The sequence below is a fragment of the Cyprinus carpio genome, chromosome A15 (assembly GCF_018340385.1).
Source record: "Cyprinus carpio isolate SPL01 chromosome A15, ASM1834038v1, whole genome shotgun sequence".
NCBI classification, from domain to species: domain Eukaryota; kingdom Metazoa; phylum Chordata; class Actinopteri; order Cypriniformes; family Cyprinidae; genus Cyprinus; species Cyprinus carpio.
The window spans coordinates 8,555,278-8,577,721 of record NC_056586.1 but is presented as its reverse complement, the minus strand read 5'-3'; the positions used below and the strand labels follow the sequence as shown (position 1 = coordinate 8,577,721).

The 22,444-nt window shown below is 37.2% G+C and overlaps 1 protein-coding gene across 1 annotated transcript; it reads left to right on the top strand.

Annotated features, from left to right (window-relative positions):
• Window positions 1-2,532: 2,532 nt before the first annotated feature.
• Window positions 2,533-13,308, top strand: slc7a1b (solute carrier family 7 member 1b; the record flags this gene model as incomplete). The annotated part of the gene is made up of 11 exons (XM_042771676.1): window positions 2,533-2,884; window positions 3,487-3,645; window positions 3,741-3,906; window positions 4,873-5,006; window positions 6,913-7,135; window positions 7,675-7,814; window positions 9,468-9,570; window positions 10,805-11,013; window positions 11,118-11,269; window positions 11,347-11,455; window positions 11,898-13,308. Coding segments are annotated over 11 exons (1,929 nt in total), but the record flags the coding sequence as incomplete, so codon positions are not given.
• Between the last annotated feature and the right edge of the window lie 9,136 nt (window positions 13,309-22,444).

Genomic DNA, 22,444 nt, shown 5'->3' with positions numbered 1-22,444 from the left:
ATGACGAGCTCGACGCACCGCCACAGAAACAAGAATGAGATCCATTCTAACACGGCATTCTAACTGTGGCATTAAACTCAGTTAGTGAGGGCTCGTTTAAAATATTACACATATATAGGCCGTTCAGATTACTTGTTAAAGTGCAATGAAAAACCTTATATCTGCAGACGATGTACGACGTCTTTTTGTGGATAGAGACTTCACCGGCTACATGCGCTAATCCTCGCGCGTGTGTGTGAGAAATGCGGTGCTGAAGTGAAATAGCTGAGCAGTTTGATAGCTGAATCATAATAGGCTGCCTCATAACCTGCGGGTCGGGTTGGGGGCGGGTAAGGAAATTTTACTTTATTTGCGGGGATGGGTTGGGGCGGGCCAAATAATTTCATAAAAGCGGGACCCGCGGGTTGGAAAAAAACCCCGACCCGCGCATCAGTATTGGGCGTGCTTGCATAGAGTTAGTGAAGGGAGACGTAAAAGACTGGACATCGCGTTGGTTTCATATGGATTACTTTATTACTTAATATTTGTTGTCGATAAAACTTGCTTAGTTTAAAAGTAGACATATCAAGATTTCTATAGAAATATCTCTTTGTAGAGTATTTGTTAAGTTTCAGTTCATTTTAATAACGTATTTCTGAATGAAGATCACGCAGACAAAGGCTGCAGACAGCGCACTCTGTTTGTTTTCTTTATTTTATAAATGCCCAAAGTTTTCTTATTATGTGTGTATACAAATAAAAGTAGACCCTTTTACAGATTCTATTGATGTATTGCTCTTACCTGTACGATCAAAAACTGAAAGTGTAATTTAAGTTATTTTCGGCGATATGCCACAAAACGCCTATATGCAGACTGAACAAAAATAATTTATATTTTTCAAAATGTGCAGAAAATAGTGCAAACTCTGCTAAAGTGAATGCTTTGAACAAGTATTAACTTAAACATTATAAAAAAAAAAAAAACAAACAAACAAAATATATATTTTAGCTTAAGGTATTGTATCTATGGTCCTCTGTGGGCCTTTTACCCCGTCTGGGTAAAAGGCCCCTCTTGCCACCTCATACATTTATAGGATTTTTAAACAAAACAAATAACTTGAATTGTTTATTTTCACACAAAATCAGTTGCTCCGTTAATAGTCAATACAAACATATTTTTGTATTTATTATTTTGTATGTATTATTTTGAAATATAACATATTTTAGGCGCAGTGAATAGCACAGTTTTTCTTAAGGTGTGCCTTTAGCCCCATTGTAGCCTACCTCCCGCGTTCCTGCAATGTGTGTCCTGCTCCCGTATATGGCATATAATTTTCGCACATCAGTTAGCCGTTATTAATATGCGGGGTATTTAAATAGGCAAATCTTGCGGTAGCGGGGGTTTTACCCTAACCGGAGATTTGCGTCCCGCGGGAACCCAATCCCAAAGTCTAGCGCATTAACCTATGGAGAAGCAGTGCTAATTAGGCTATCAGTCTCAGTGCCGGGAAAGTGCAAATTCAATGGGAGTTACAATAAAAAGAGATTTACAAAATAATTTTAATAAATGTTATCACAACATTTAGCAGCTTTTTATTAATTAAAAAATTGAGACATTCTTAATTTAAAAACTCTTTTTTTTGGTTTTTGCTGTAATTTTGTACAAGAACTACAGCAAAAACCAGTGTTACGCGTTTTTGATCAATATTTCAGAAACTGCATTTGAATATTAGCAGTATTGAATTTAATGGATTTCAAGTCCTTTAAACAAGACTGTCTAAAACGGTTTAAATTTATAAAACCTACACATTCAAAACATCATTATTACTCTGACATTTCTTTATGTAAATATTAAGTGTAAGTGAAATAGTAAGGACTTTCATGATGTTATGTGCTGGGGGTGTGAATTTCAAAGGGTGCTTGATTTAATAAAATGGTACTTTAAAAAGTCCTTGAAAGTCCTTGAATCTGGTGTTCATGAAAGAGTGGGAACCCTGGGTTTGTTCTTTAATAATTTTTTGTTTGTACTTGTCCTTGTGTGTGGTTGAGTCTGTTGCTCGGCTTACCTCCAGTCTGCTCTTGGCTTACAGTTGTTACAGTAACGATGAGTAAGAGAAATCATGCTGGCTGTGGTGGTAGTATCAGGCTCAAATATCATCACTCTTGTGACTCTCCCAGCTTATGTCAGGGTCGTGCTTCTTGCATCATTTAAAACCTTTAGAATTCAGAGGTTCGAAAAGAATTTCATATTTTGATTGAATGTTTTTCTAAATATACATGCAAGTTTTTAATTTTTGGAATCACGTGATTCAGATTATTTGTGCTCAGTTACAACTTATTAAAACTAAAAATGAGTTTAATAACCTTGACTTGAAGCAAACTTTAATGGACCGTTTATCAGAATAGTTATCACTCTTGCTCTCTTTTGTTTTTCCAGGTCATTGGCCCTACAGTGAAGAGTGTGTGTGTGTGTGTGTGTGTTTTTTTTTTTTTTGTGTGTATGTGTGTGTGTGTGTTTGTTTGTGATTGATTAAAGTGGTCAATTTGGTACCTAAAAGACTTTGGAAAGCAGCTTCTGCGAGTGAAGGTGGTCGACTGCAGCACAGAGGAGTCTCGGCTTTCCCGATGCCTCAACACCTTTGACCTGGTGGCCCTGGGAGTGGGCAGCACATTGGGCGCTGGCGTCTATGTGCTGGCTGGGGCCGTGGCGCGGGAAAACGCTGGTCCAGCTATCGTCCTATCTTTTCTGATTGCAGCATTAGCCTCAGTCATGGCTGGACTGTGTTACGCTGAGTTCGGAGCGCGTGTTCCCAGGACGGGCTCCGCGTATCTGTACAGCTACGTGACGGTGGGCGAGCTGTGGGCCTTCATCACCGGCTGGAACCTCATCCTGTCTTATATCATAGGTGAGAATGCTTCAAGTGGTCCAGGGTTTTTGATGGCCGATGGTGATATCTTAGCCCGACCAGACAAGTAACATGATTAAAACATCAATAACAAACAATAACTTGGGCAGCACCGAAACTTTGGCTAAAATTAATCTGATTTGATTACTTTCAGTGTAAACGGTGACTGATGACAAATAATGTATTGACTGTATCAAGGTTGCATCAGTTGAGGCTCGCGCAGCCTGTCTTACTCATGGAGAAATCAAAACTAATAACTGCAACAGCACACACAAAGAAACAAACATGAACAAACATACTGCGGTAGAAAAAAAAAAGATAAATATTCTTTATAAAATATGATAAAGGTAAGCAACATCACATGAACAAGAGTTGTGTTTTCCCGACTATCAGCACAATTACAAATGTGACATTGATTTTATACAACAGTAGTTCAATAAACCAGTAGTTAATAATAACTGACTTACATTTTTAACATATTGGGCCTAACAAAAATAAAATTATTGGGCAATGCCAATCATTTAAAAATGGACAATATTGATGGTCAACCAGTAGTTATAACCCATGTTGCCTGACCACACTTACAATGTCCCCTCTCTCAGGAACGTCCAGTGTTGCTCGGGCCTGGAGTGCAACCTTTGATGAGCTTATTGGGAATCATATCGAGAATTTCTGCAAGTTACACATGAGGATAAAGGCCCCTGGAATTTTAGCGGAGTATCCCGACATGTTTGCTGTGCTCATCATCCTCATACTGACAGGTAAGCCACTGAGAGTCAGATTACACAAACGTACCTCAGGTTGTGTATGTTCAGCAATGTAACAAGTAGAAATGTTGTGTGTGTTTGTTCTGCAGCTTTGTTGGCGTTTGGGGTGAAGGAGTCCGCTATGGTCAATAAGGTGTTCACCTGCATCAATGTTCTGGTGCTGATGTTCGTGGTGGTGTCAGGCCTGATCAAGGGAACCCTCGATAACTGGAACTTGGATCCTAAGGAAATCCTCAACCACACATCCTTTGAGAAGTAAAGAACCTTGTTTTTGTCCCCCTTTGATAGAAGCACAGTATATTTTGTGAAATGTAGATTTTATTACTGAACAAAAAGATGCGAGGAAAAAGTATGTTTTGCTGAAAGTCACAGTTATGTAGCAACAGCTCTCTTCTTTAGTAGTAATTTTAAGCTAATTCAAAATTTAAGCTAATTCAAAACAGTAGTAATTGGTTTGAAATATGACAGGATTAAACAGTAAAAAAAAAAAAATTAGCATGAATGCACCATTTACAGTAAGATCAATAATATGCATTTAGAAAATGTAGCCTGTTTTTGAGACCTTCTTTCATTGCATATAAAGTAACAAAAAAAGTTCCCCTTACTAATATTACTGTACTGTGAAAATAAATTTGATATTTAGATTGTAGTGTTTGTTGTACTGCCTTTAATTTTTGCTTGTCATTTTAAAAAAAAGCTGTTTTACAGTAATTAAAATTTTAAGTTTTGTAATGGTAATTAAATTTTTTTTTACAGTGTTGAAAATAAAATGATGTTTTATAAGGTTGTAAAAATAATGTTGTATTGTATACCATACATATATTTATATCATATATACATATTCAGTATTTCTACACTTATTCTGTATGATGCATCTGTTTATACCTCCTCTTTTGCACCTTGTATTTACCACCACTTGCATCGAGCTGCTCAATGCATCTGTACACTCCATAAAAAAAATTTAAAAAAACTTATTGTATATGCATACATGTATATATTTATATTTGTTTATACATATTGCTATTTGCACTTCTGGCTAGATGCTAACCGCATTTCATTGGCCCTGTACTTGCTGCACAGTGACAAAGTTGAATCTAATCTAATGATAATCTAAATCATAATGTGAAAAAAGGAAAAATCTGAATGCTCCTAGAAATGGTTTATATTGTCGCCTTTGTCTGAGGGACATACTATAGCTTAGTACTTGTTTGTATTTTACAGTATGTCAGTGCTGCTGCCGTCTGAAGAGAGTTTGGGTGTTGGCGGCTTCATGCCGTTCGGTTTCTCTGGAGTTCTGTCTGGTGCTGCCACATGTTTCTACGCTTTCGTTGGGTTTGATTGTATCGCCACAACAGGTGAGTTTGACATTTTCTAGCACAACAAAATTTTAATTTCGAATTTATTTTGAGTCTGAGATGCATTCTAAAACAAAAGTAACATATAATGATCACATTTAAGTCAGATTTCATGTCAGGGAACTACACTTACTTTTTCCACTGGTGGCACTTGTGCTACTAACTTTTTCAGTTACTGGCGCAAAACATGATTTAGTCGCACAAATTATTTATAATAATTATAATTACTGGATAATAATGAACAATAATGAAACTGTATTGCATACAGATGTGCTTTGTTTTACTTGCCATCTTTTAAACCACATGCCTTGTTCTATTTCTTACGGTACACACAGTGCATTGCTCCGTCTTGTAGCTGGGGTTAGAGGGGGCCGTGGTGCAGGGTGTACAGTGGGCCCTGTTTAAAATGGTTTAATTTGTACTGTATGTTCATTCTATTTATTTATTTGTGCTATTTACACAATGTTTACATTTAAGTTTGTTTTTGTTAATTTAAAATAGCACTGCATAGTCTTCACTGTAAAATAAAATACACAATCAAACCAAAATGTATTCAGACACTTCAACATTTCTCACATTATCACAGTTTATTTGCTATAGTTTAGAAATTGGTAATACAATATGACAATAACTCAGAGTTAAACTGTGTCAGAACAAATTCCTCTTGATAATGTCGGATAACTTTGATAAAAAGATATGTAATTGAATCAACCAGAACTTCAGGCAACTGTCAGTATGACAATATTTACACAACTATCAATACTTTGTTGAACAGTTACCAAGCAAGCAATGATTAATTTGGTTCAGTCTGTGGTGTGAAAAGGTTGCATTAGCAATTAAAGAAAGAAACACTTAAGCAAAACATGGTCAGGTCCCTAATTTTTTTTTTTTTAATAAATTTCATTGGTAGTCTACAGTATGAAGAATTTTTGGGTATAATATTTCACAGATCACTGAATTTTGCCATACTCACTTACATAAATGAACTAGTGCCCTGCACCCACTAGTAAAACAATATAATCAATTTCTATCTGATTTTTGGATTGACTTTGGATAGATTCTTGTTAAACCTAGTAATTCAGTCAAGAGCAGTGAGTGATTTACTTTCATTTTCATACATTCAAGACTCTGACAGCAGAGCTAGTAAATTAGGCGACTTTCATTTTCATACATTAAAGATCCATTATAATGATACACATCCGATTATCCGATTGCAACTCTTTACTTTCACTTAAGACATAACCACAGACTTTTTCGAACACACTTTCCAAGACGGGTATTTCGACATATTTTGTATGTATTTGTTGTCGGTACATAAGCAAGAAGACTTTGAGACGCGTCTCTGGCTTGCTCCCTGAACACCAGAATACCGCGGTGCTGAATTGAGCTCTTTCGCTTTTCGCTCTTTTTTTTTTTATTTTTTTTTTCTGTTTATTTAAACTGCGATTTGTATTTGTTCGTTCAGGTGCAGGAGGATGCGAACGTCCTGAAGGAGAGCTCGGTTCAGTGTTGCTGTTCGCGAGACGCGGCTCTCTCGTGCGCACCGAACACAGCGCGAGTAACCAGCTGCTCAGTTCAGCTTTCCCGCATCGCGGGGCTGAAGCCAGCTTATGTTGAATGCTCAGAGCACGTTATAAAACGTATTCTTAAAATACACATTTCTGTTTTAATAAATGCTCATATTAAATCATAGCATAACACATAAGTAGGTACAAAAACAATCAGTGATACATTTGCGACCCCATAAAAATTTGGGTCGCAATGGCATTTCAAAAGGTCGCATATGCGACCATTTTGGTCGCAGTGTAGTTCCCTGCATGTGGATCTGGTAATTTGAAGATGTTTATAAGTCAAATACTTCCTGTGTAAATAAAGGCCTTTTCCTCTCTCGTTCTCCGTGTTTCAGGTGAGGAGGTGAAGAATCCTCAGAGGGCGATACCTATTGGCATTGTGGCGTCCCTTCTCATCTGTTTCGTCGCCTACTTTGGCGTATCAGCCGCCCTCACGATGATGATGCCGTACTACATGCTGGATAAGAACAGCCCTCTGCCCGTGGCCTTCAAATATGTGGGCTGGGAAGGGGCGACGTACGCAGTAGCCGTTGGTTCCCTTTGTGCTTTGTCCACCAGGTAAGAACTACAAAGACTATAGAAATAGTAAGTGATAGAAGGACTGTATTCGTGGAATGGGAGACCTGAAGTGGGCAGGGCTTAGCCCAGACTTGGTGTCTGATTGGTTACATGCTGTTTAAACTCTTCGCTCTGCTCAGTTGTAGTGCCATCATTCAGGTGTAAATTGTCCTGTATCAAACATTCAAACATATTCAAGCACTATTTTTTTTTTTAAAAATTATGGGGTCAGTAGGATTTTGTTTTTGAAAGGACAGCATTTATTTGAAATAGAAATCTTTTGTAACATTATTAATGTCTTTACTTTCATCAAGACTTACTTTCTTAAAACAATATACCTCAAACTTTTAAATGGTGTGTATATTTGTAGGATCTCAAAAAATATGGTTTGCTTTTTCATGACACTTTAAAGGCAGATTTTTTTTGTTTGTTTGTTTGTTTTTTTCTCTCCTGATAAAGCTAATTGGCTTTCAGTAAATGTTACATGCACAAGCTAACTGCACTGCATGGTGTGAATCTGTTTCTCTCCCCTGAACTAGTCTGTTGGGCTCTATGTTCCCAATGCCCCGTGTGATATGGGCCATGGCTGAAGACGGGCTGCTCTTCAAGTTCTTGGCCAACATCAATGAAAAATCCAAAACGCCCATAATGGCCACTGTAACCTCAGGAATAGTGGCAGGTAAGGACTCTCATTCAAACTGCTAACAGACTCGTTCCATACAGATCTCACAGCGGTCCGGCCGACAACCTCTCAAACTGCACCATGACTAAATATGAACTAAACTTATCCACTAAACTCCAGCAATGGCAAAAAATGACTCATACCCAATGCAGAACTGCATTTTCTGTGCTAACAGTAGGCTTTATATAAGCCTTTATGTTCAGAGAATTGCAGCATTGACAGTAAACTGTAAGTAGACTATACAAAGCAACACCGACGTACAGTTTGGTCATGTTTCTGAATAACAAACTTAAATTGAGGAGGTGAACTATAAGGGGTATATTGAGCTTTTGCGCTTCTTTTACATTCAGCTTTAGTGTTGAGGCTAGAGGCATCTGCCATTGTCTGAACTGGGCTCGTGTTTGACGTTCAGATTTAGATCATATATCCACTGATCCTCCATCCCCTGCTTGTGTAGTCTGCTGGGATCCATGTTCCCACTGCCCCGCATTATCTTTGCCATGGCAAATGACGATCTGATCTTCACCTTCATGTCTCGCGTCAGTGAGAGGAAGACGCCCATCATCGCCACCATGGTGGCTGGGCTTCTGTCTGGTAAGCGTAGAGGAGAAACGGATTAACCCTTAGATTCTAGCAGCATTCATGTGTCACTTCTTCTGTAAGATTTATGATCAAACCCTTGTCAGAAAAGCACGCCAGTGTTATTCATATTATCATATATATTTAGAAATAATGCTTTAAATGTACTTCACAGTGTACTTTACATAACCTAAAACCTTTTAATTGCATGTTAAGCATTACATGCAAAAACAGTCATTGTTAATAAGATTTATATTTCTTTATTACTGCTAGTGCAAGATGTCTTTGTATAAGTAAGGGACCGACTGTTAACAGGATATGTGGCAATGCTGAGAGTGTATGCAATGTCAGATGTCATTACACGGGCCGCACGGAATCTACATGAGCAAATGGTGGTGTTCGTTTCTCTTTAAATATGGCGCATCATTAACCATTTCTTAATGTTTTTACATGTTTTAACAGATTGTCTATTTTTACTGACAACTTGTTGGTGATTATTAAATTTTATATGCCACAAGTATATGTTTACAATTCACTGTTAACACTACGGTTGAAAAATTTGGGGTCAGTAAGATTATTTATTTTTTAAAGACACTAATAGTTTTATTCAACAGTGATGCATTACATTGATCAAAAGTGACAGTGAAGACATTGTTACAAAAGATGAACTGTAAAATTTCAACATTGATAATGTTTCCTGAGCAGCAAATCAGCATTTTAGAATGATTTCTGAAAGATCATGTGAAATGAATGACTGATGTAATGACTGCTTTAAAATCAGGAATAAGTAACATTTTAAAATATATTAAAATAGAAAACAGTCATTTGAAATTGTAATAACATTTAACAATATTACTGTTTTTACTGTATGTTTAATATAATAAATACAGCTTTGGTGTATTTAAAAACAAAAAATCTTACCCACCCCAAATGTTTGAATGGTAGTGGAATGATATTTATTCTGATGGCAATATTAACACATCCAAAGTAGTATTCGTGAACTTGTTATACTTGTTACAATGAATACAGCTGAATGATTGTCCTGCAGTAACACTCCTCTTCTCTCCACAGCGGTGATGGCTTTCCTGTTTGATCTGAAAGATCTGGTTGATCTCATGTCCATTGGCACTCTGCTGGCTTACACACTAGTCGCGGCCTGTGTCTTAGTCTTGAGGTGTGGCTTCAGATTTTTTCCTGTCATACAAGAGTTTGATATTTCTGCAGTCTGACATTGCAAGCACTTTTTTGTTTTTCGTAATTGTTAATCATAACAATTTTGCCATATTTTCTTCTTAATCATGCTGAATTATGTTATAGTGACAGCCCTGCTATCAATGTATTCGGCATTTCAGCATAATTAGTTTTGTTTATATAATATATATATCTTAGTTTTGTTTATATTATAAATGTTTCATTTTTTTTGTTTTTTTTTTTTTTTTTTTTTTTTTTGTTATTTCTTGTAATGATTTAAAAAATGTATTTTATTAATGTTTTTTTGGGATGTAACGATTAACTGCGATTGTCAAATATGTGACAATTCAAATCAGTTGAGATGCTAAACAAATCGTGATTCATTTTGGTGTAGGAATTTATATGAATGCATGTCTAATGGGAACTTACTGTCTTTAGAAAAGTTTAGATAGTATTTTTTCTTTTCATCTTGGCTCTGTATAATGCATATTAAAGTTCATAAGTGCAGCGCTGCTTCGTTTACAGCAGAAACCTTGGAAACGCTTTAAGCGCCACCTGCTGGCAGAGAGTAATTCTGCGTCTCATTCAGCTAATCCGCTGTTTCATGCAGCTATTTTTAATGTATTGTTTCTGCGTATAGTTGAGGTAATGCTGTTTTGTTTTTGTTTTTTAATTTATTAATTATAAAATTTATTTTTTATTTAAAACTGCTCATGTTGCATGTCTGCAGCATCTTTGTTTGGATCATGATTAAATGCAGTGTTTGCCTCTAATTTTAAATGGAAAGAGCACAGACAAAGCCTTATTTTGTTACACTTATTTATTTGATTTGGGGCTTGTTTTAAAATTTCAATTTAGTTTTGTTATTTACATTTACATTCTATTTAAATTTTGTCATTTAGCAGACGCTTTTATCCAAAGCTACTTAAAAATGAGGACAACAGAAGCAATCAAAACCAACAAAAGAGTAATAATATGAAAGTGCTATATTAGTATATTATTATATTTCAATTTCACAAAGAAATGTACACTATTTTGTCCAAGCAATAATAAAAGGACACATTTAATTCATAATATGTCTTAAATATCATTTTGTTTTAAAAAAAAAAAAAAGAAGAAGAGTGAATCGTTACATCCCTAATGGTTTTAGTTTTCGTAAACGATAATAACCCTAATTCTTATTCAGGTGTAGACTACTATATATTTCTCTTTCTCAGATACCAGTCAGAGCAGCCCAGTGTGAATGTCCAGTATCAGAGAGCCAGCTGTCAGGAGGAAACTGAAGCCGAATCCATTAACGAGAGCAGTGCTGGTTTCCTGCCTGGATCTCAAGATCTCTGCACCCTCAGCAACCTTCTGTTCCCCAAAAATGAGGAGCCGTCTCGTCTCTCTGGCTTCACCATCAACATCTGCACCAGTGTATTAGGTCAGACACATGCAGATGCACATTTTGAAATCAGTTCACATATTAATTTTAGCAGCCATGATTTCTTCACAATATGTTCACAGTTTCGCTTCCTCCCTCTGCAGGTGTTCTGGTGTGTGTGTTCTGTGTCGTGGCAGTTCAGGGTGGATTTCAGCTCTGGGCTCTTGCGGTTCTTGCCACTCTGGCTGTGGTTTGTTTAATCATCACCATTTTAATATGGCAGCAGCCTGAAAGCAAGACAAAACTGTCTTTTAAGGTAAACAAATACCTGTATGCACACACAGAGAGAGTTTTATAGTCGCCGTTTATAGCGGTTTGTATGTGTGTTCCCAGGTTCCTCTGCTGCCGTTCCTCCCCGTCCTCAGCATGTTCATTAATGTGTACCTGATGATGCAGCTGGACAGAGGCACCTGGATGCGCTTCGCTATTTGGATGGCCATAGGTAAGTCAATAAACACGGAAAAATCACTGTAACATTGTGTCTGAACCACAAGGACATTAAATTAATCAAAAGTGACAGATTGCTTTAAACTACTTACTATAAAAGTAGAAGAAATGATGCAACTGCCAAAAGAAAGCATTTCAAATTCCCAAATACATGTTAAACTCACAGAACATGCAGAGATGGAGTCCACTGTATTTTCTGTGAACAGAGATGCTGTAAACACTGGAACATGAGCTGCTCATGTGTAATTGAACACAGTGTTGCACTTAATTCATGTTTAGTTAGGATTGTGAAATGCACAGCCTTGAATGGCTTATAACTGCAACATAAAATTAAATAAATTGGTACAGTTATTAATAATAATCACAAACTTTGATTATAGACCAAAAAACAAGTACTAGGTCTTCTGCTCTCTTTGATCATCTTTGTTTCTGTCTAGGTTTTGTTATTTATTTTTGCTATGGGATCTGGCACAGCACAGAGGCGGCTTTGGCCAGTAATGACACCGAAGGCATCAACAGCTTCAAACCGACAGTGACAAACGAACCAGCCACACCTGAGAAAGAAGCTTTCTTGAGGAACGGTATTAGTGCCAGAGCAGAGGAGAGCAGTGACCCTTGAGGAAACACTTGAAATACTGTCAATACCAATGTATGTGACTTACGACAACTGAAACGTCCAAACCAAGAGCTGCTATTGACATTCAAGACAGTGTCCTTTGTGTTACTGTAGGTCCCGAGAAAGTTTAAGCAGCATTACAACATGTGACGATTATTTACCAGATGAATTGCCTGTTATTCATGTAGAACATGAAAGACAGAATTAATGATTATAATGTGTACGTAAGGATGTACACTGCACTATTAGAACAGTCTGTTCTTCTGATGTTTAATTGGTTTGTTTTTATCTATTTATATTTGTAGCGTGTTGCTGTCATGCTTTCTAAAAATTATTTTTGAGCAAAACACGTTGCATTGTTACCCATAATTCTCTTTGTGGTGTGCGTTTTGGATGTTGGATTCAAGGGATGCACTGATTTACTGATGTCCAGTTATTCAGAAAGACATCTGCTACCTTGCATAAACACTGACGATTACACCGCTTCAGAAGAAATATTAATTTTGCTTTCTCTGACGTTTCAAATATTTATTTAGCTAATTCAATTTTCTCAATATGAGAAGGTTTTTCATGCTGCAAATCGCAGCTCTGCTGTTAAGTCAGAGACTTTTATTTAATTTTATTTTTTTGACAGGTTTTTAACTGTCCGGTGCCTTTTCTCACCCGTTTTGATTGACAGTGCTAATGTCTCCTTGTACTGACAATGACTTTTAGTGGCCACCGGTGCCACTTGTCAGACTTTGAGGCAGTTGCCAAACCATTGGGATAGGAACATCTCTGTTCAAAGGGGATTGTAATGCTTGTTTGTTTGGTCAATTTCCCTTTCATTCAGCTGTTGTGTGCATGTTGATTCTCTGTTAGCCGTTTTACTCTTGCATCTGGTGTTGGGCTACAAAATGTTGTACATTATTCTTGGATTTTTGTGCATTGTACTTTTATTGTCCCTATTTTTGTCTGTTGATTTTGTATATAAGCAAAGAAAAAAAAAAGCCAAAGAATTTGATTGTTTTGACTATGGATAACCGATCTACCATAAACTGCATTATCTTGTTGTCCTTTTGCATAAACCAAACTGATTTTGTGTCAGCACATTTTCTGCAGTGTATTTTTAATTAGTTCAAAATATGAATGCGGTTGTTCATGTCAAAACATTCTAAGGGAACTGTTTGTATATATATGTACTGTAAATATTTGCTGGTTTTCTTGCAATAAATTATTTTCTTGTTTGTAAAGAAGGTTTCTTTTTATTTTAATATTATTATTATTATTTTCATTTTTGTTGTGCACTGCAGCTATTTAAACATGATTTAATGTCAAAACTGTACTTTTACAATTGCCTAAGAGCAAAACTATAAAAATATAAAAAAAAAAATTAAATTTATTAATTTTAAAATTGTATAAGTGTTTAAATTTTAGTGTTAGCGTGTCAGTACAAGTTACGCTCATGCTACAAATGCTGTTAAGGCTAATTATCACAAAAATTAATTTCAACTTTGCACTATCAGCACAGATTTGTCTGACATCTGGACATGTGTAATAGTTAACGTCATGATGACTGCTACTGTTTTTATAATACAGACTGGCCAATTTAAACATTCATATATACGAGATTGCGTTCATGGGGCTCTGTATTTGTGAGGAACTCCATTCACCACTCATTTATTTTATATTCTGAAAGCTGATACTGAAAGTTTTATGAGTTATCATTCTTATGATGATTACGCAAGTAGAAGGAGGTATATTTTGCATTATAAGCACCTGAGTTATTTACTTTGGTTTGTAAATTTATTTATTTAATAATAATAATAATAATAATAACTTTTACTGAACCCTTGCTGCGTATACACTGTACGTATTATATAACTGTATATATATATTATATATTATATATATATATATATATATATATATTTTTTTTTTAATTAAAAAGCTTCCAGGCTCTTACATGTTTACTCAATTCATCTCTTCCCTTCCTCCTGCCATAGTGTTGTACATATATATTACACAAAGGTGGGATTATTAACTTCTTTGGATCACCTTTTAAGATAAAATCAAACATCAATATGTCAACCAGTTCCAGCAGTTTCATGTCTCTTATCTGAAGACCCTGAATAAAGGGACCTCATCTCAGGGCAGTGGTGGGGAACAATGGAAGCAAGAGAAGCTTCATTCCCCACATCCCTGGTCTTCATTGATGCATCGGAGAAGGCCGAGTCCACGCACTCAAGATTTCACAGATGCAACTTGAAAGTCAGTGGAGGCAGAAGAAGACACAGGGGGCACCTGTACCTGTCTATACTGAGAAGAGGGACCTTACCTCATCCTAGTCACCAGGTCTGAGAAAGCTAGCTCCCATTTTCAGTGATGCATCAGAGAAGACTGAGTCTCCGCACTTAGGCTTCTTAGATTCATCACTGAAGACCACGGAGGAGGAAAGGAAGCAGAGGCAGAAGAACCCTCAGGTAGCACCTGTGCCTGCCAGGTCCCCACAGGGAGCACCTGGGTCTGATTGTGGGGACTTAGTATTCTTAGATGCCACACTAAAGACCACTAAGCAGTGGAGGCAACAGGGAAGGAAGTGGAGCAAGAAGAACACACAGGGAGCACCTGTGCCCATTGTGTCCTAACAAAGAGGAAAATTCAGGATCCCTAAGCACCTGAGGAATCATCTGCTAAAGGCCATTTTAGAACAGAGAGAACCTGTGCCAAAACTGAAGAACCCTGAGCCCCTTAGGCAGGAGCTGCTGCAGCAGAAGACTTGAGCCTTTTGTCTTCAGGATGCACCCGTGCCCAAAAAAGACCCCAGAGAGGTAAAGACTAAAGATCCCTGAGCTGCTGAGGCAGGAGCTACTGCAGCAGAAGCCTCAAGACTCTTGGCTTCGGGGAGCATGCGTGCCCAACAAGACCCAAGAGAAGCAAAGATAAAAGATCCCTGAGCCGCTGAGGCAGGAGCTACTGCAGCAGAAGCCTCAAGACTCTTGTCTTCGGGGAGCATGCGTGCCCAACAAGACCCCAGAGAAGCAAAGATTAAAGATCCCTCAGCCGGTGAGGAAGGAGCTTCTGCAGCAGAAGCCTTGAGCCTTTTGTCTTTCGGGGAGCATGCGTGCCTGACAAGACCCCAGAGAGGCAAAGTCTAAAGATCCCTGAGCCGCTGAGGCAGGAGCTACTGCAGCAGAAGCCTCAAGACTCTTGTCTTCGGGGAGCATGCGTGCCCAACAAGACCCCAGAGAAGCAAAGATTAAAGATCCCTCAGCCGGTGAGGAAGGAGCTTCTGCAGCAGAAGCCTGAGCCTTTTGAGCAGAGCAGCGTACTGACAAGCAGCAAAGTCTAAAGATCCCTGAGCCGCTGAGGCAGGAGCTACTGCAGCAGAAGACTCAAGACTCTTGTCTTCAGGTAGCATGCGTGCCTGGCAAGACCCCAGAGAGGCAAAAATTACAGATCCCTGAGCCGCTGAGGCAGGAGCTACTGGAGCAGAAGCCTCAAGACTCTTGTCTTCAGGTAGCATGCGTGCCTGGCAAGACCCCAGAGAGGCAAAGATTACAGATCCCTGAGCTGCTGAGGCAGGAGCTACTGCAGCAGAAGACTCAAGACTCTTGTCTTCAGGTAGCATGCGTGCCTGGCAAGACCCCAGAGAGGCAAAGATTACAGATCCCTGAGCCGCTGAGGCAGGAGCTACTGCAGCAGAAGCCTCAAGACTCTTGTCTTCAGGTAGAATGCATGCCCAACATGACCACAGAGAGGCAAAGATTACAGATCCCTGAGCTGCTGAGGCAGGAGCTACAGCAGCAGAAGTCTCAAGGCTCTTCTCTGAAGGAAGCATCTGTCTCTTCCACACAGGGAGCATCCATCCCATACAAGACCCCAGAGAGGAGAAATGTATGTAACACTTATTCCCTGAAGAAGGGAACGGAGATGTTATGTCAGAATTAAACTGACACATTGGGCTCTTAGACGAGATCCCAATGCGTCAGTTCAGTTCTGAAGTAACGTTGAATGTGACTGACTGAAAGGGAACTAAGGATCCCTGAGCAGCTGAGAAAGGAGCTGCTGCAAAAGAAGTCTCAAGCCATTTCTGTACATCCTGAGACCCCACAGGGAGCAAGAGTGCTTGCCAGGTCTTCACAAGCAGAGGAAGTGCCTGCCTTATCTCCAAGTTAGCAGCAGTGCCTACCAGGACCATAGCAAGAGAAAAACAGAGGCTTACTGAGCATTTACAAAATGCACCAGTGCCCATCTCTTATCACCTATGCCCTCCAGGACCCCAAAAAATGCACCTGTGCATTATGGGACCCCACAGGGAGCCCACAAGTTTTGAACAACAGGGAGCAAACCTAATCAGCAGAGGTGGAGAGAGCAGTGGAGACAGCAGCGGTGGCAGCAGGCAGCTTCAGTAAGTCCCTTCAATCTCTCTCTCTCTCTTTTTTTTTTTTTTTTTTTTTTTTTTTTTTACTATTTTTCAGATTTATTTGAAAACTTATATTGCCTCAACTAAGCTACTATGTTGTCTAGGTTGTCCCTCCGAAATCCCATTACATTATATTTTAAAACGACTGCAAGATATGCCTTTAGATTTAAAAAGCAAATCTACAATGGGGTGCAGCAGAAGCCTAAATTTATGGTTTAGAGAGATGGATTTGTAACCCGAAGGTCGCAGGTTCGAGTCTCGGTGTCAGACTCGAATGAATGGATGAATGAATGAAAAACAAACTTTTTGCAAAATGCTAAACACAGTTCTCTACATTAGACACATCTTTCAAAACATTGCTATTTAAATGCCACATTTATTTAGTGATTACCTACACCCAATGATCATGTGTGAAAAGATTTATACATAATTCAGTTAGAAATCAAAATCCAATGTTTTGAGGAAGAAATAAATTATTTTACCCTCTTGCATTGATTTTAGTTTAAATAAACCTAATTTTATTAGAAATCAAAACTGTGTTTTTGAAAACAAATACATTTTTACTCTTGAATTTCTACAGTAATTTGTAAATATATGCTGAATATGCATACAAGTCATGTCACCTTATTTCACATTCCTAAATTTTTACAAGATTTAAAATAGTTCTGAAAGACACGTTTGCTTTTGCAAACACATGGTTGGCAGCCCTGTAATATTTAAGACTTTTTTTATGGCACCCTATTGTGCCAGCTCTTATATGCTGATCTATGTACTAGTGATGGGAAGATTTAATCATTTTACTGATAAGGAAAATCAATGAAGTCATTTTGTTCATTTCATTTCTCTGAGCAGATTTGAACTAATGTTACATTTTTAGCAGCTAGATTCCCTCAACAACAATTAAGCATATTTGTTTATAGGACAAATAGCACAGAAAGGTCAAAATCCCAACTTTGCAGTGACTGTATCGTGCAGCAGAGGGCAGAGTAATGCAGAAAATGATTATTGTACAAATGGCAGCACTGAACAAGAGCTCAACATGGAAATGTCTGGAATTTTAATCTCTAGTGCAAGTGTGCAACTAATTCATCTCATATATATTTTATATTTTCTTATATAAATTATTTATCCTGTTTGTCAACCCCCTTACTTCCTTTGAAATGTCTTTATTTCTTTTGTTTTATTTTTTACACCATGATAATAGCCTTAGATGCTGACATCCATAAAACCTCTGCTGTCAGATATCATAACTACACTGTCTAGGGACAAAAAGCATCATTCTCCATTTACATTCTCCATTAAAAAAAGGAGCTACGCACAGTGTGTAATCTGACCAGACAAGAGCAAGGAAAGTAAGTAAAATAACATATAATAATAGACCCATCAGGTGGGACAAACGGCACATTAAATAAAAGGACAGGAAGCTGGGAAGGCATATTAAACTATTTTACAGCCATGGAAAAGGAGGTGATTACAAGGGTCCCAAAATGTAAAGACATTTTTTTTTTTTTTATGTTTTTGATCATTATGGTTTTATAAATAGATTGTAATATGCTTTCATTGTCAATGTTTTTATGAAAGCTGTGTTATCTACTGTGACACACAGCTGGTGTACTAAAACCTGTGACTATATATTCTATATGTGACTGTATAAATATATACTGTGTCTATATAGACATACTGAATCTATTCTATATTCTGTATGTGACTGTGACTAGTGTTGTATATTTCAGTACCTTAAATACACCTTGTGAAATGTGCTAGAACTAAAAAGAAATGTAGGGGGCCACCCAGTTTTCCAACTGCAGTCACACTGGATTTGTGTTGCACAGAAAAGTCGAATCCAAAATGCAAATGACTAGATCGTGCAGCAGAGGGCAGAGTGATGCAAAGAATAATTATTGCTGTTGAAACTCACCGACCCAAGAAATCAACAAGAAACCTTCAAGAATTTTTACCTGCACCTACAAAAATCTTTGTATGTTAATTATACATCCTGATTGCCAAGTCCATATTTCTTATTCAGTTTGATTGTGTATGGTTTTACCCTGTACTTGCCATTAAAAGTTTATTGGTTAAGGTTTGTCTGGAAAGCATAACCCTGTTAGCTCAATCGATGGCCTTTTAAAGGCATCCATGTATTCTGATTTCTTTCTGCAGCTATTATTAACAGTTAGTTTGTCTGTGTTTTGGTTAAACTACGAGAGTGTAAATATGAAAAGCTGTTAAACTCTCTGTTTAAATATGCCTGTGTTTGGCATCACTATTGAGCAATCATTATTGTGCCACTAAGCAAGGGATTTGGCCTCAGGCTTCACTTACAACATCAACTGTCCTCTTCTCTCGTTGCTGTGAATGCCGTGAATGCTTCTGGTTTTACTTGACTGCATTGCTGCTTTAACGGAGGAAATGCCCTGTGTTTCTTAAGCACCCTACAGCAAAGTCCCATAAGCAGATTTCAGATTCCATTCATTTCTTATAGACAACACTTGGAGGTCTTTATTCCCTGAGCTTTTAAACTTCAAAGAATTACCCCCCCCCCCCCCAAAAAAAAGTGACTTAGACAGCGATATTTTGTTCAGTTTCATGTTGTCTGGGTTTTTATGAAAGGTTCCCTCAGTGCATGTTCTCATGGGACGGAGCAGTGAAGCACCTTCCCCCAAGAGACTCTCACACTGGAGGCTCAGACAGAGTGACCCCCGCTGTGACCCTCTGACTGTTACGCTTCCTACATGCTAGCATTCCACTGCTCCTCTCTCTTCCTACACCTTAGAAATAAACCATCTCTTCATTACTCTTTATCCCACTTAGTTTCATGCATAATAAAAAGTTCATTTTATACTGGTCAAATGCTGAACACGCTGTTAGTCACTCTGCAGGAAAGTGTCTGCCACATGCACTAATGTTAATCGAAATAACTGAGAGACCCATTGCTTTTCCTACTACTAAGCCACACTCTGCAGGATGCATCTCACCTTCACTGATTCCCCCGTGACTGCTGTGCACTCTGTGTTAAGGTTATATACTCTGAAAATGAGGTGTTTTTTTTGTTTGTTTGTTTGTTTGTTTTTTGTTGTTGTTTTTTGTTTGCATTCAACAATTCAATGAAAATACAATTCATTCATACTTTAACGATGAGCATTTTTATGTTTTTTAATATATGCATTAAAAGTCATCATGGTTTTTTGGGGGGATGGTATTGTCACCGTGCAACCAACATGTGGAAAATATTTATTTATGATATTATTATTATTATTATTATTATTATTTTCCTTTTCCCCTTGCACACTGTGTACATGAATGATTGTGTCGTGTTCAGGAGTCTCTTAAAACAACAACAACTAAATATTGTTAATTCTTGATAAATAATAATAATAATAATAAAAACTTTTTACATTACAGTATTTTATTTTATTTTAGAATAATGATTATGTACACATGTATTCATTGTGTAAGGGGGGAAAAGTGTTTTTCTTTTTATACTTTTAACTTCAATAGTCAATAAAATTTCAGGTTTACGTTTTTTAAAACCATGCAAAACCAGCTTGAATCCAAAGAGAATATATCTAAGAACTTGGCACATGTGTCTTAAAGGGATAGTTCATCCAAAAAAATGAAAATTCTGTCATCATTCATGTTGTTCCAAACCTGAGTTCCTATCTTCTGTCGGACACAAAAGAAGTTATTATGAAGAATGTTGTAACAAAACAGTTGGGAGAACTGTCTCTTTAAATTAGATTTAGTTTTTTGATGTGGACACTGTTGTTTGCCATTGACCCCTCTACAATTTTTCATTGCCTGACTTTTTTTTCAGATAGCTTAAAGTGACATGCTATAACTAATTTTGTGATGAATGGTAGTCATCAGTGGAGTTCTGAATGAAGAGCCAATAGTACTACAGCAGTTGATGGAGTTTATGTGTGAGAGGTTACAGGCCTTTATACAGTACATCAGCTGTGTTAGTATTAGATCAGGATTAGTGCTATAAACTGGGCCACTTGTTAGCGTAGAAGAGTGGCAGTCACCTTCGACCTGGCACTTTGAATAACAGGATTAACATGCCATGTACTTCCAGGACTCCAGAGAGACAGAGAGAGGGGAAACGATAACATTACACCTATCTAAATTATATCTGTGTTATTGTATTCTGGGGTGGCTTCAAGGTAGCTATAGAAGCTTACCACTTGTATTGTTATTGCAACACATCTTAGCACTGTGCTTTCTATAATCCATGTAAGGATTTTGAACTAGAGTCACATTAGATCAACAATGGCAAACAGTCAACAGTAGATCAGCCTGTCATCAATCCGTTAGCTGGAAATCTTTGTTAATCTAGTGGCCTGAGGAAACATTTGAAACGTGCCAAATCATTTACAGATGCAGCAAGACCTAAAGTCCAGAGGTGTCAGAGTCATGAACATCAGTCAACAGAAAGGTCAGTAATCGAACTGCTCTTTGGGAATTGAATTAAAGCAGTAGGAGGTGTTCTCTCAAGCTGAATTGTTGTGTTGATGTCCTTGACAATGCTCCCACAGCTATTTCACCCGCTTTACAAACTCAGTAATGCAAAAGCCAGACAACTGTCTCTGTAGACCACCTGTGGATTTCTTGGGAACGCAGGCAGCCCAGCTAGTCTGCATATCCCCAGGGCTACACAAGATACACAACAAATGAAATCGGAGCATCTTCCTGAGACAATGTTTTCATTAGGTTTTGACTTTATTAGCTGCAGTATTAGCTGTTTTAGTGGCTGCATTATAGACATTACTGTACCTTAATACAAATGGTATTTCATACTGTTCCCATGACATTAAAGCAGTTTAGTGCAGCCAGAAATCAAGCCACAGAAGCTGGAATGTCTGGGAACATTTATTAACAGACACTTACAGAAGTTCATGGTCTTCACTATAGTTTTATTGAGTACTTTTTATGTAATTGTTTGTAATTTAAACTACATTTCCATTCTTAATTCCAGTGACTGAAATGCTTGAGTAAATTATTAATACTTTAGATAACAGTGTACATGTCAAATGTATTACACATTAAAATATGAAAACAACAACAAAAAATTACATATTAACACAGCTACGGAAATGTTCTTCATATTTATTCCAGAAAATGAATACTTGAGTACACACACACACACACACACACACACACACACACACACACACACACACACACCACACACACACACACACACACACACATATATATATATATATATATATATATATATATATTACATGTAAAAAAATAAATACATGAAAAAAATTATAGCCTATATTTATTTTATTTATATATATTTTTTTAATTTATTGTAGCTTTTATTTTATTTTCGAAACTTACTTAACTAATAATTTTAACACATTATTTGGTTGATCTGCCAAAGCATTGACATTTTTACACACACACATACACACACACACACACACACACACAGACACACACAGACACACACAAACTGAATTAAAAAATGTAAAATAACGTTTTTTTAAACTCAGAGCTAGTAAATTATATTATACACAAAAGATGTAAAGACATCTTATATACTGTATGTCATATATATATATATATATATATATATATATATGTATATATATATATATATATATATATATATATATATATATATATATATGATGACTTTAAACAGAACACATACTGTATAACCTACAACAGAACTAGTAGGCATTGTATGATGCTATTTTAAAAAATAGCTAATGTCCATGGTACAGTGTACTTAAATAAGAACATGGATTAAATAAATGAGTAACATGAACAAGTAACTGTGTGTTAATATGTAGTCTTCTGGTTTTCTTAATTATATTAATTTGTAACATCTCTTACATAGATTAATGTCTTACATGTCTAACCCCAGGTTGTTCAGTGGATTGTTTATTTTTCATATAGTAATAAACTTAGTGTACTTTTACTTCAAACACTAGTTAGGCAGTTTATGT